General features: G+C 36.4%; 1 protein-coding gene across 1 annotated transcript in view; it reads left to right on the top strand.

Annotated features, from left to right (window-relative positions):
• Positions 1-13697, top strand: part of AKAP9 (A kinase (PRKA) anchor protein 9) — a gene marked incomplete at its 5' end in the record, with an annotated part of 42066 nt that overhangs the window by 21443 nt on the left and 6926 nt on the right. Inside the window, 13 exons of the mRNA XM_008940483.1 lie at positions 1-955; positions 1987-2133; positions 2526-3029; positions 3464-3527; positions 4153-4271; positions 5017-5208; positions 5961-6149; positions 6800-6944; positions 7676-7895; positions 8893-9043; positions 9952-10620; positions 11880-12082; positions 12972-13080. The exon at positions 1-955 is cut by the window's left edge and continues 155 nt beyond it. Of these exons, the coding sequence (XP_008938731.1) occupies positions 1-955; positions 1987-2133; positions 2526-3029; positions 3464-3527; positions 4153-4271; positions 5017-5208; positions 5961-6149; positions 6800-6944; positions 7676-7895; positions 8893-9043; positions 9952-10620; positions 11880-12082; positions 12972-13080 (3667 nt within the window). The remainder of the gene's footprint in view (positions 956-1986; positions 2134-2525; positions 3030-3463; positions 3528-4152; positions 4272-5016; positions 5209-5960; positions 6150-6799; positions 6945-7675; positions 7896-8892; positions 9044-9951; positions 10621-11879; positions 12083-12971; positions 13081-13697) is intronic.

Genomic DNA, 13697 nt, shown 5'->3' with positions numbered 1-13697 from the left:
GCAGGAACTGGCAAATATTGAACAAAAATTACCTGCAGACATTTCTGCTTTTCAAGAAGATGCTGACAGTCTGAAACACACTCTTGAAACAGTTCTGGCAGAAAAGGAAGCTTTAGAGAAGCAGGTAGAAAATATAAATGTAGAGGCATCTCGGACAAAGAATGAGCTTGAGGAAACAAAGCTAAAAATGAACCAGCTACAGCAAGAAATGAGTATGTTAAAAACAGAGCATGAAAGAATAACAGAGAAATACAAGTGTGCACTGGTGAAAAGTGGTAAGGAAAAAACAGACGATGGAAGCATTGTGAAAGCTGAAGAAGTTGAAGAAGGCTTATGTGAGAAGGTAGAGTTGCTAGATCAGTCCCAGCTTAGGTCTTTGGATGAGAATACAAGAGTTGCCATTAACAAGATGGAGGTACAACTCCAGAAGCTTCAGGCATGCATTAAGGAAAAAGATTCAGAACTGTGCCAGTCGTACAATAACATAAAAGACCTGAAAGAGCAAAGGAAAGCTGAAAGAGAAACGCTTGAAAAGAGGATATTAGAACTGGAGAGGACATTAGTGGAGAAAGTTGCTGCTGGTCTTGTGAGTCAGGTCCAGCTAAATGCAGTTCAAGAGCAAAGGAAATTCATGCAGGAAATTCAGGAAGCTTCAAAATGTGTGGAGGAAGCAAGCAAGAATACCCAAACAGAGGGTTTGAGTGATAGAACTGAAAATGAGATGGATTCAAAATTATCATTCTTAACACAGAGGCTTAGTGAGATGGAGGACCAACTGGCAACAGTAAACCATAACTTGGAACTAGAAAAAGAAAATGTAAAAGTTGCACAAAAGGAAGCTAAAGTGAAAGAAGAGAGACTCCTAGAACTTCAGCAGTTACTAGAAGAGGTTCAAGAAAAATACAAAGGAGAGATTCAGAAATACACTAAGCAAGAAGAAATGCAGACACATCAGGTAATTAGATTCCATTTTCTTTTGGCTTGTTTTCATTAAAATATGCTATTTTATGTGAACTATAATGAATTAAACACTTGTTAATGAGACTAGTGATAGGCATATTCTACTGTCTGGGGTAGACCATAATTTCTCTGTTATTTCTAGAGTCACAAAGAAGAGAAGGGTGTTATTTTAGATGAACCCCAGTATCAGTTTCCATTTTGCATGAAAAACTCTTCAACTTTTCATGAATGTAGGATGATTTTGAATTTTGGCCACATACTTTCTTATCCTTCTTTATGGTATCAAGAGATCAAAATAAGAGACAAAAATTCAAGTGATAAAAATTACCTCAGAGTTCAGAATTGTAAGGAAATGATAGCAAGTTGTCTGTACAGTTTTTGATTGGGGGAGGTTCTTTTTTTATGTATGCTTTGATTTTGATTTACTTTTTTTTTGTCTTCGTGTCTCAACTCCAAAGATATTTCCCATCAGTGTTTTTTATCAGTATACATTTGTCCTGATTTCCATCCACTGCTGGCTATGTTGCCTCTGAATTAAAGCCTTCAGTCAAAATTGACTGTGCTTGGTATCCCAAACATGAACTTTGAAGGTTCTAAGACCTTTCAGATTTCCAAATGCCGATTGGATGAATGTCATAAATGGCTTATGAGTTGTAGTAATATTATCAGACTTCATTCCATAATATTGTCAGACTTCGTCAGACTCTGTAGATCTTCTGCCCTGTGCTTTGTACATGGTGTAGCCAACTTCTGCTTGCAGTTCAGTAAACTGTAAGAAGACAGTTTTTCCCTCTCATGTTTGTCTTTCCTCCCACACTTAGCCAGATTCTGGGAGTTAATCTAGGAAAATGGTCTTTCAGTCTTAATTTTTTGAGGCTAAGTTAATCCAAATAACATACATTTGTTTTCACCTACTGTCTTTTCACTTGTGGATTTTGTAAGTTGGTATGAAAATGATCAGTGCAGTCAATACTTTATTTTTTGCAAGATTCTTCACCATTTTCCATATCTTGTGTTGCCATGTAGGTAGGAGCACAACTCATGGAATGTCAAAAAGAAAATGTGTTTATTAATCAACTTGAACTAGAGCAAGTTAAAGAAGAGGCAGCTGCTGCTAAGGAAGAACTGAGCAGTTACAGAGAAAAGGCAGAAAAACTTCAGCAAGAACTAGCAGTAAGAACCGAATTGTTCCGTATTGTATTTAAAGCAAATTATTACAGGGACTTACTGGGCAAATATGCATTCTGTATGTTTCTTTATTGTACTGAGAATGCCACTGAGAAGAACGGTCACTCAGTACCTACTGTTAGTGGAGTAGAGCTGATGCTGTAGACCAAATCTTCACTTGTTGCTGAAGTACATAGTTTTACAGTCCACTATAGTGCAATAGTGGATATGGAGCTGTATTTCTTAGGAGATAGTATTTGCTACCATGTGTCATAACTGCTTTAAAATAGGACTAAACTGAGCTCTAATGGCATAGAGGGTTGTTTAGGTCTTAGATTATTTTTTTGTTGTTGTTAAATATTTGGATAGACTCTAATTCAGATTCGCTGTATTTACAGGTAAAAGAAGAAAGTCTGATAAATCTTCAGGAAGACCTGTGCAAAGTCAAAAAGAACCTAGTTGAAGCAGAAGAGAGGCTTGCAAGTTACGTGAGCAAGGACAAGGAAATGTCAAAAACTGAAAGCAAAAATGGTGCAGAAACACTGTGTGATTTGTCCAGCAATGAGTTGGGTCTGATCAGAAAAAGCTCGGCATCGCAAACAGACGAGACTGTGGAAACCAACAGCTGTATCCAGACTTCACCAGTCCTTGTTAAAAATGCAGAAATACAAATTGATTTGCAAAATGGATGTTCCTCAGAAGAAATTGCAGAGATCATAAGAGAATTTACTGAAAAAATTGACCAAATGCAAGAACTCCATGCTGCTGAAATCATGGACATGGAGACAAGGCATATCTCTGAATCTGAAGCATTAAAGAGAGAGAAGCTTGTTGCAGTCCAAGTATTGACTGAAGAATGTAATTCTTTAAAGGAAGTAATAGAAACTCTCCAAGCTAAAGAGGTATGTATCCTGTTTTGTATTCATTGAACTACTTCTGGGTTTGCTTTCACTCCTGCTACAGGAATTCCCATTTAAAGTCTGTTAGGTGTGAACAACCTCATGTTAAGCATAAAGCTTTTAAGTGTTTCAGTGTTTCCCCAGCTGAGGGAGACATTGTGAACCCTTTCCTCAGCAATTTAAGTCTGGGAGTATGCTTGACTTTGGGGTGCTTTCTTGAGCTACTGCTGTGCTACTTGGACCTGTCCTGCTCTGTGAAGTGGTGGCAAGTGTAGGTCACTCTACTGAATGCCATCTTTCTCGTCTCTTATGACTTTGATTGCAGTGGAAACTGAACAAAGAGGCTGATACCATTCCCTGCTCCTTAGAATTAGCTCCCTTATTGTGAGTGGGTGTGGGGTGGTTAAAGATTTGTTTGTTCTCTTTTCTAAATACAGGGAATCCCAGTTTCTGGATTAGCACATCCTCTACCATATCAGTCTAGAGATGGAGGTTCTAGTGGTAAGAAGCTTGTTTTTATAGAATACAAACAGCATTATAAATTAAATCTATTTTTTAAATATTGTTTACCATTAAAGAGTTTACATTCTAAGAAATAAATCCAACTACTCAGATAGAAGAAAAGTGTGTCACACTAACAAAAGGTGCTGCACATGCCATGTCTATTAACTTGCTAGGGAGGGAAACAGCTCTCTGGTAGTGGGAGTTGATGACAGATACTGACTTCTCCGAGAGCAATAAAAATTATTAATATGAACTCTTTCATTGGCAAAGGCAAAGCATATTAAGGGTGGGGTCACTTGACAGAAATGTTTGTGCAAATAGTTCTTTCTCTTTTAGAAATCTGGGATTTTTAAGTTGTTTTTCCTTTTGGGGTGTTTGGTTTCTTTGTTATATTGTTTTTTTTGTTTGGGTTTTGGTTTTGTTTTGTTTTGTTTTTTAGTTTTGTTTTGCTGTTACTGCTTTGAAACTGAAGAACTATAGAACAGGTAGTCTCCAGGCTTAGAGTTAACTCTAGTGACATTCAACCACTTGTTACAACAACAGACAAAAATACTTTTTTGATGCTTGTTCTTCAAAGATTCATGGTAATCCAGCTTTCATGTTATCTCTCCTTTTATTTCAGACTCCAGTTCAGACTGGAGCCAAGGAGTGTGTCTTGCTCAGACCCAGGGATCTGACACGATATCTGAAGGCATAGATGAAGGTGACTCTTCAACAGATTTACTTCCAAAAAAAATTAAGGTAAAATAGAACCAATGTTTTTTTTTTATGGAACAAGAGTGATACTACCAACAGCATAGATTAGCTGCTGCTTGATTAGTGGAAAGACAGCCATTGAGATAATTTTTAAAGTGTTGCTTATTTTAATAGATTTTAAAACACTTCTGATAAGTGATGTGCATTTTTGCATGTTAAATATGAGTTTGGTTACTGCAGACTTGTTAATTATAATTCTTTTGAGTCACTGTGTGTTAATTATAATGTCATGATCATATATTACACAATTTTATAGATTCTGTTATTGTAACTGTAGAATAATATCTATATTATGAAAGTAAACAAATGTGTTTATTATAAACAATAAAGGTGTCAGGCTTTTAAGTACATTAAAAAACAAAAAAAAGCCAGTCTTTTGCAACTAAGCCCTAGCTTAATAGTGGTTTCAAAAAGTGACTTGCAAAGCTCACCTGGAAGCTTCTCAGGACATTGTTTTTAAAATGTCAGTTTACAATTTGCATATAGGTTTGACAGGTGAACTTTGGGAATTTTCATTTGAAATGGAGGAAAAATACACCTATTTAATAAGTCCTGTTGATGGCAGATATAAAGAACCGGCTGATACTTCCATTTTTGACATGAGGAACCATAAGTAGTTTCCTTATGCTAGTCAATTTAGAATTTAGAATCTGTTTTCCAATTTGGATGAAGTAATATTATTGTTACTATTGTAACTGGAATTACTGATTTCTTTTTGTATTTATTGTAGGGTTTGCTGAGGGCAGTCCATCATGAAGGCATACAGGTGCTTTCTCTCACTGAGTTTTCATATGGAGAAAGAGAGATGCCACCTCTTAAGCAAGAGCAAGAGTCTTGGCTTGAGGAACGAAAGGCTTTTCTAAGCACCATTTCTTCTTTGAAAGACCTAATTGCAAAAATGCAACTTCATAGTGAAGCTGAGGTATAAATAATATCCTAAGATTATATCTAAAAAAAAAAAAAAAAAAATTCATGATAACCTTACAAGGGACCTTCACAATTCATGTTTAAATGCTTTAAATATACTGCTACAAGGGAAAAGATTTCAAAACCAAGCAGTAAACCTGAATGTCACACTTCCTGATAATAAGCTGTATCTTAAATTAGAGCTTGCATTTGTTCTTCTATGCATTGAAAGCACAATATTAATCAGTGATCTGTTAAAACCTATTAGGCCGTGCCTGTCGAATTACCCCAGTTAGGTTTATGGATATGTGTATCTAGCTTTTATTACTTCTGCATTTCCTTCAGCATGTGAAGTGGAGCGACTAACTTCATATCATTATAAAATTAAATCTTGTTCATACATAGTAGCTACATACTACCACCTAGCTATGAGAGCCTAGTAACATAAAAATTAAAAGGATAGTGTGATACAGTAACATAATAAATACACAGGTCTAAGCTTTCAGTTACAAAAGCTAAATTTCTTCCATATAAAACACAGATAAAAGTTTAGCATTTGTGGCTACAGAAGAAATCAGAACGTGTGCGATAAATACATCCATTTGTATGAATAAATACATCCATTTGTATGAACAAATATTATGTAGCTATTTAGTGAGAAAAAGCCAAATACTCCACTGAAAACACACACTTTACATAAAATGGTAATGACCTATCTCTATGTAACCTTGGAATTCTGCTCTTTAAATTGTTTTTATACCACTGCAGATTTATTCAAGTACTGAATCTCCTGAAGGTGTCTCAGACTGGCGAGGAGAACTTCTGCGTGCTATTCAACAGATTTTTGTGAGAGAACAAAATGTTCTTCTTGCTGCATTTCAAACTGAACTTGCAGAACTGGGCACAGGAGATGCAGTGATATTGATGAATCAGTTAGAGCACAGACTGCAAGAGCAGGTAATATAAAACATACTGTAGTCAAAGTGTGTTTGTCTTCATTAGACTTTAATTTTAATTTTGATTGTATAAATCCATTTTAAAATGTGTTAATAGTAATTTTGACAGTCTGAAGGGTAATAAAAAAAGTAATACTTCTAAGAAGAAAAGGTCCTTAAGAAAGAAAAACTGATGTGTTGTGGGAAAGAGATTTTTGGGTTTGCAAGCTGTAGAAAAAATACAGCCTTCAGACATGAATTTTGAATTAAACACAGTTGTCCTGAGCTTGATTTCATTAAGTTAATTAGAATTCTGTTACACTGTCTAAGTGAAAAGGTAGCTCCTATATATGAAGCAAGTTGCGAGAAGAGGAAGAGATAAGGCTGCCAGGGGACAGAGAGGTTGGTTGTCTCCTCTGGAGCATGGAAGCATTTGTGAGGAAAACTACAAATGGCCATTAAACTGATAGCTTTTTTGATGCTATCATTTTGATGCCTAGTAGAAAAATAAAAAGATAAAAGCAGTTCTTCAAAATATTGTAGTGTTGACTTAATTATTACTTAATTGAAAAAAAATGCACTATCAATATCTAAGTAAATATTCACACCATAGATATTCTAATAAAATCTGTTGTGTTGTTTTTGTTTTTTTAATGTTTCTAATGCTAATAGGCTGCTAAGCAGAGAGCAGCAATGGACTGTCTTCAGAGTGCAGACAGAAGAAGTTTGCTGATGGAGATTCAAGTATTACATGCTCAGATGAACAGTAAGAAAAATAACCCAAAGAGAGAACAAGAGATGGATTCAAAAAGCCAAGGTGACTTTTGTGGCTGTACATGCTCTATTTCTAAATGCTTTCCTGGCAGTGCTCATAATGTTGTAGGTGAAAAAATCCTGACATTCTCTGCTCACTGATTTTGGTATTCATGTTCCAAGCGTGCATACTTTTCATCTTTTCCAGTCTCATTGGACGAAATTTGCAAAAGTCTGTGTTCTTATGACTTGTATCAAATTGAAAGTGATACAAAGTTATTTCAATTGCTATAAAAATCAAGCTTTTATTTTAAGGTTATTTTCCGTATGCACTTTAGTGTTTAGGTTCAACAGCTTTGAAATTCTTTTAAGTTGGATAGTCAGTCACAAGTAAAGTAAGAAGCAATGAGAATGAAAAACAAAACATTCAGAGAACACGTATACTTCAAAAATTAACTGACAGCTCACTGTCAGTGTTTTGTCACAAAATTGGGTCACATGCATACATGCATAGCTAACTTTAGTTATGTTAGTCATAACCCAACATATTGATATGGTTGTGCACATAGGCTTTTAAAAAAGTTTAAAAGTTAAAGCGATTTCTTGGAATATATGAAAAGTATTCCAGTATAAAAGGTATGGTTTTGCTTTCACTCCACTATTGAAAGAATATATTATTTTAAAATATCACTCTTAAAGATAGCCTTGTGATCATTCTCTGTGCTAGCGGAAACCTTACCCAAAAAGTGTTGTTTGCTTACTAAGTAATTTCTGTATTAATGGTACTCTCATTAGAAATGCTGGAGTATAATATCCAGCGGAAGCAGTCACAGATACTGGAGATGCAAGTGGAGCTCCAGAACATGAAGGACAGAGCAGCTGAGCTTCAGGAGCAGCTGAATTCAGAAAGGATAGTGGGCACTGAGCTGAAGAATGAACTTGCACAAGCCAAACTAGAGCTAGAAGGAACCCTTAAAGCACAACACAAGCACTTCAAGGACCTAGAAACCATCAGGTATGGCTTTCAGTGCCAAACTTTGTGTTGACAGTGAAGATGATCTTTGCTATTTTGTCTCAAATGATAGGAAGTTGATCTCATATAATATAAATGATTCTCAGTTTTTCTAAATCTTAGCTGACAAAAAAATATACTTCTGTTACATTTGATGAAAAATGCAATTTTATAAATAAGATCTGATTCATGGGTTGATTTAATGATTTGGTAATATCAAGCTTCTTTTCTTTCAAATTTTGATACATTAGACTACTGTATACAAGCTAATAATTTTACCATCTTTATTAAAGGCTTTTCTGCTTCTAAAACTGAATATGGAGAAAAAAAACTTAGAGAGTTAGGATGACTTTGCAAGTACTTTCATATGAAATTCTGTAACTTCTGTGTGTTACTTTGGCATAGTCAACAGCGGAATTAACAGGCCAAATATTTGGCACTTAAGAAAGCCATTTATGTCTTTACCAGATGAATGTGCCCATGTGTGGTATCTTAATGTTCATCTCAGAGATAACAAATTAAGACGGAGTCTAAACTTATATTACTTTATAGATTACCTTATAGCCTTTGTAGACCATCGGGAGCAAGTTTCTTTAGCAAAGTAATGCAAAATTGATTTGAAAAAACCTGAAAATTCAGGGCATAGAATTTTTTTTTCCCCCCAAGATTTTTTGTTTTTTCCTTTGAGATATATGGCATGCAGTTGCATTTCCCCTGCATTCTTCCATATTTTGGCCAATGACTGGATTAAGTTGAACACTAGCTGCCTTTTAGCCACCAGTTAATGAAAAATGGCAGCTACAAAGTTAGGAGGATGAATGCACATTGTCATTTTTGAGGTATATAACTCTTTAACTTTTGTGTTAGGTTTGTTTTTCTACTTTTCACTGTTACTCCATGAGCAGTGTGTTCAGTGCATAAAATGGAATGTTATAAAGTAACTCATGATACAGTGATAGGAGCCATTGTCTAATCTACAGGTTGCCCATTTTTCTTTTAGGACTGAAGTTAAAGAAAAAGCAGCTGAGCTAGATATTCTCAAGGATACAATGGCCAGCGAACAGAAAAAATCAAGAGAGCTGCAGTGGGCTTTGGAAAAGGAAAAAGCTAAAATAGAACGTAGTGAAGAAAGAGGAAGAGAAGAGCTTGAGGTATTCTATAATTCCAAGTGACCTGGAACATCAAGTAGTGCACACATATTCTTTTGGTTAATATTTCATCTCAGCTTACATTTTTGTTCAATGTGTGCTCCATGTTCTGCGTTCCACAGCAGCATTATATTGTCTAGAGGTGAAGGAAGATAAATAGAAGCTGTGTGTCCAAGAAATAAAAAGGCCTGATGCAAATTCCATTTTAATCAATAGGAATTTTGCAACGGCGTTTTTCAACGCCGGGGACAAGAAGAAAAGGTTCTAGTTTGTATAATAGCCCTCAGATATTCAAGGGGACAGGAGGTTGCTAACATGGCTACAGATAGGCCCCCACTCCCCAGCCTAACTCATAAAAGATAGTACTGAAAAATATTATTTAAAGACATATTTTTCATCTCCATTTTAAAAGTCACCTCATGAAAACCAAACTAGGGAGTTTAGGAGAAAATGCATTAGTAGCTTCCATGGTACCTCTTGCAGTATTTTATATGGTGACAGAAAGAGAACAGGCATCCTAATACAAGTATTAAGATAACAGAGAGATCACTTTAACAGCACAGGTTTATTTACATCTTGAAATGTTAAGCTGCAAAATCACTTTCACAGTTTTAGAAAGTATAAGTAGCTAGTTATCTTCAACTTCACAACTGCAGCTGTTTGTATCTCATAAAAAGTATATGTTACAAATATTCTTTTATGAGATTATCTGATTTTAGCATAAAGACACTTGGTTTGTATTTTAATAGCAGATGTAACTGCAGCATTCAGAGTATTGTCACGTTAGTTGTGAGCAGTGAAACCTGTTAAAAGCAATGTGTAGAGGTAGCATATTTACAATTTGCAGAAGATAATGGAAAGTGTACACAAATGGCTTTAATGAGTTCTTGTCTTCTGTTTTCTTATGGAAGGATTTAAAATTTTCACTTGAAGATCAAAAACAAAAGAACTTACAGTTAACTAAACTTTTGGAGCAAGAGAAGCAGCTGTCAGCTGACCTGCAGCAGAAGATTGAATCCCAGGAAGCAGCCAGTGCTGCCCAGCTGTCACAGGAACGAGGCCGTAGTTCTGAGTTGCAGGTGCTTCTTGAATCAGAGAAGGTTCGAGCTCTTGAAATAAGCAGTGCCCTAGAAAGGGAGAAAGAGCTGTGTGCTCAGCTTCAAAGTACTGAAGATAAGGGGCAAGCTGGAACACCAAATCCATCTGAAGAATTACTTAAAGAGCTACAGAAACAAATGGATGAAAAGCATGACCGCATAGTGGAGTTAGTGAGTGAGATGGAGAAGTATAAACTGGAATCCGTGCAAATGAGACAGCAAATGGAAAAAGAAAGGCAGATCCAGAGGAAAGCATTACAAGCAGAACAAGATGCTAACATAATAGCACAGAAGAAACTCCATGACCTGGAGTCCAAAGTAGAAGACCTTCAGTGGCAGCTTGGAGAAAAGAAGCAAGAAGTTCATAGGTTAGGGAGTGAAACAAAGAAGTTGCAGGAAATAATTCAAGAACTACAGAAAAAAGAGCAGGAGAATGAAGGAAGAAGGGAAGCCAGAAGGACACCAAGCCACAATACAAATGAGGTACAGTAGGACCGAGAGCAATATGTCATACTGAACTATGCAATTTGGCTTCTAGTTCTTTTGTTCAATTTGGATTGTGTATCATTGTGCCTTTAGTCAGTGTGTAGAGTAGTCTGCAGATGACAAAATATGGGCACCAGAGAAAGGTAGAGCATTCCAGTTTTGCTACCTAAAGTTATTCACACACATCCTCTGAGAGTGAAGCTGTAGAGATGTGATGCACAAGAAATGCATCTGAATGGGTACACATAACTGGTAGCTCAGTATAGAAGAATATTCCCTGCAGCCAGGCACAGGAATTAACTATACTTACTCAGGAGTGGCCAGTGGTCAGCATTTCTAGTTCATAAACCACAAGTGGTCTTTGAAACATTTAAAAGTGATCTCCCAACAACTGAATTAGTTGAAGGAGCAAGTAATCTAACAAGAATATGCATGAATATGTATATATTAGCAAACAACAGAAATCAAGGTAAAAAAAAAAGAATTTAGCCTGATTTTTCGATGAATGAAAGTTGGAATCACTGTTGCCTGTAAATTTTTCTCTCATAAACATTTTTGAAAAGTCTTAAAATTATTCTTAAATTACTTTCAAAACTCTTTAGAAACTTCCCCGTAAGAGATAGGTATTACTGGGTGAATGATTTGTGGGTAGGCTATCAGAGCATTAGCAGGAGACTTGCCTCTTTGCCCATCCTGCCATCGTTCCGTGCTTTTTGGCAGCTGTCTGTGGAGCCAGGAAGGAAATTTTTCTTCCAGTATTGGGGGGTTGTTAGTGAGGGTGAGGAGCATGTGTTCACTGCAGGCTTTGCTGGTGGCATCATCAGTGATACGGTTGCCTGTGACAGTGGACTGACCTCCATGACTGTAGTGGGCTTTTCCGGTCCTGTTCCTCAGACTCTGAATTGGTCACCGAAACACACGGGCACAGTTGCCCAAGTTCCATGGACAGCTGGTAAAGGAGCTGCTGGTGGAAGAAGCAGAAGGGTTTGGTGGCTTCCTGCTGGCCAAGTCTGTTGAATGGATTCACAGTGTAGCTGTATGATTGCTAGATCTTAGTTGAGAGAGGCACCGTGCTATGCTATTCACAAATAGTACTTTAGTGGTGGACTGCAACAGTGGTATAGTCACACTAAACTGCTGTGCCAGAGTTGTTTGTTCTTCAGTTTCTGGGTGTGTTTCAGAATCAGATGTTTCCATTTTAAAGCACCTGACCGTGTGTATTACATGTATTTATAAATATACATATTTATGTACAGACTACCTGGGATACACCAAACGACAGAACAAGAAACTGGGTTCTCCAGCAAAAAATGGAAGGAGCTGAGACAAATGAATCAACCTACCCCATGCTGGTGGGAGGAGATCTCTCTGCTGCTACTGAAATTCTGGAAAATGTCAGGCAAAAGCTGCAAAATACATCTCCAAAGCTGAAGCAGTTGGCTCGGAAAGCTGCTAGCAGGTTAGGCCAGTCTTCAGCTACTTGGTTTTGTTAACTAACCAGTAAGCGAATATATTGGGTTTTAATCATAATTCACAGACTGCATACCTAGCTGATTTTGGGGTGGTTCTGATTTTATACTATATGCCATTACTTGAGATACAGTGATGTAAGACGGGATCACAAAGTATCAAGTGTTCCTCTAAATCTTATATGTTTAATGTAATCCTTTGTAAGTTACAGTAAAATTGTCCTTTTTTTCTTTGAGAAGTTATAAGGTTTATTTGGTATGGTGTAGGTAGATAATTTAAAAATAAATAGGAATAAAAGAATTCACTGTATAAGGGCATGGATATAGGGGTGATTGTTCTTGATCATCCTCTTTGCTTCTCTCAGAAAAAAAATATTTTATGGTCAAGTGAAGCTGATCTTAATTCTTATTCTCTCAGGTTACTTTCCTGTTAAGAAAAAAAAAAATAGTATGGTAGCAGGTCCATGGGAATTGTGAATCTGTTTTTATTTTGGTGTGATGATGCTTTAATATTAAACATTTGTTTTGAAACATTTGGGCAAAGTGGAATGCATTATATCTTGAGAATAGCCTAAGATTTTGCTCACACAGATTCAACAAATTTGTGGGAAGTAGAACCACACTTTTCAAATACACTTTGTGTAGAACATCCTTTTCTAAAAATTAGTGGAACTGTTCCATGCGAATTCTTTATAAATTGAAGCCAATTTATTTCATTTAGAGTCACTGAGCAGTCTTGAAAGTGTTGCCATGTCTCCAGTAACAATGCTGAAGTGAGTTGCTGAAGTCCCAGTGTGTATAGATGGATGAAATGTCCTATCAGGCTGGCTCATGGTGTCAGCCTTGTACCTGCCTCCAAAACTGCCATTTTTCTTTCAGATTACAGTTTGCAGCAACAGATGATCAAGACTTCATTGCAGTACAAAATGCTGTTGAAGAAGTTATTTCGGAGCTGCAAAAACTCTCAGGATTGCCCTGTCTGGAAGAGGTGAGAGTGCCGTGTTGTAACTTTGGTAGCATTTGGCTAATGAGCTACGAGCAGGAACCAGCAAGGAGTTATAGGGTCTGCACTTACCTAGGTCTGTACTTTATAGGGAAAAATCTGCTTCAGTGAGTGATCCCATTTGGAGTTACTGAGGTGTAAAAACACCTTGCCTTTTGTTTTCACCTTAAAAGTGAACTTTCAACTTTCAAATTAAAACTTTTCCAGTTTAATTACAACTTTTTTAATCTCATGGCTTTTTCTTTAGGAAAAGGTATTTTCCATTCAGCAGTATTTCTGTAACTGAGAAAACTTTGCTTAGTACTTCCCAACATTAAAATAAACTTTTAATATTTACTATATTGTGTTGATAACAGTACATTTCCTTTAACTGCCCTATATTTACCAAAGGAGAGGCAGTTGAATATTAAGTAGTGTGCATCTGTGTAAAAAATTAAAGTAGTTAATCTGTTACAAAGAATTTAACAATATTTGATTCTAACCAAGCTTGGCTTGGTCCTTACCTGCATTTTAAGAAAGTGCTTTCAACATGACTTGAAAAAAGCTTTATGGCTTTTCTTTTCCTCTATGTTGGAAACTGAACAAAGTAGAAAAGCTTTGCA

This window comes from Merops nubicus, unplaced genomic scaffold, assembly GCF_000691845.1.
Source record: "Merops nubicus isolate BGI_N331 unplaced genomic scaffold, ASM69184v1 scaffold4380, whole genome shotgun sequence".
In the NCBI taxonomy this organism is placed as follows: domain Eukaryota; kingdom Metazoa; phylum Chordata; class Aves; order Coraciiformes; family Meropidae; genus Merops; species Merops nubicus.
The sequence above is the reverse complement of the archived record's forward strand: the minus strand, read 5'-3'. Positions and strand labels throughout refer to the sequence as shown.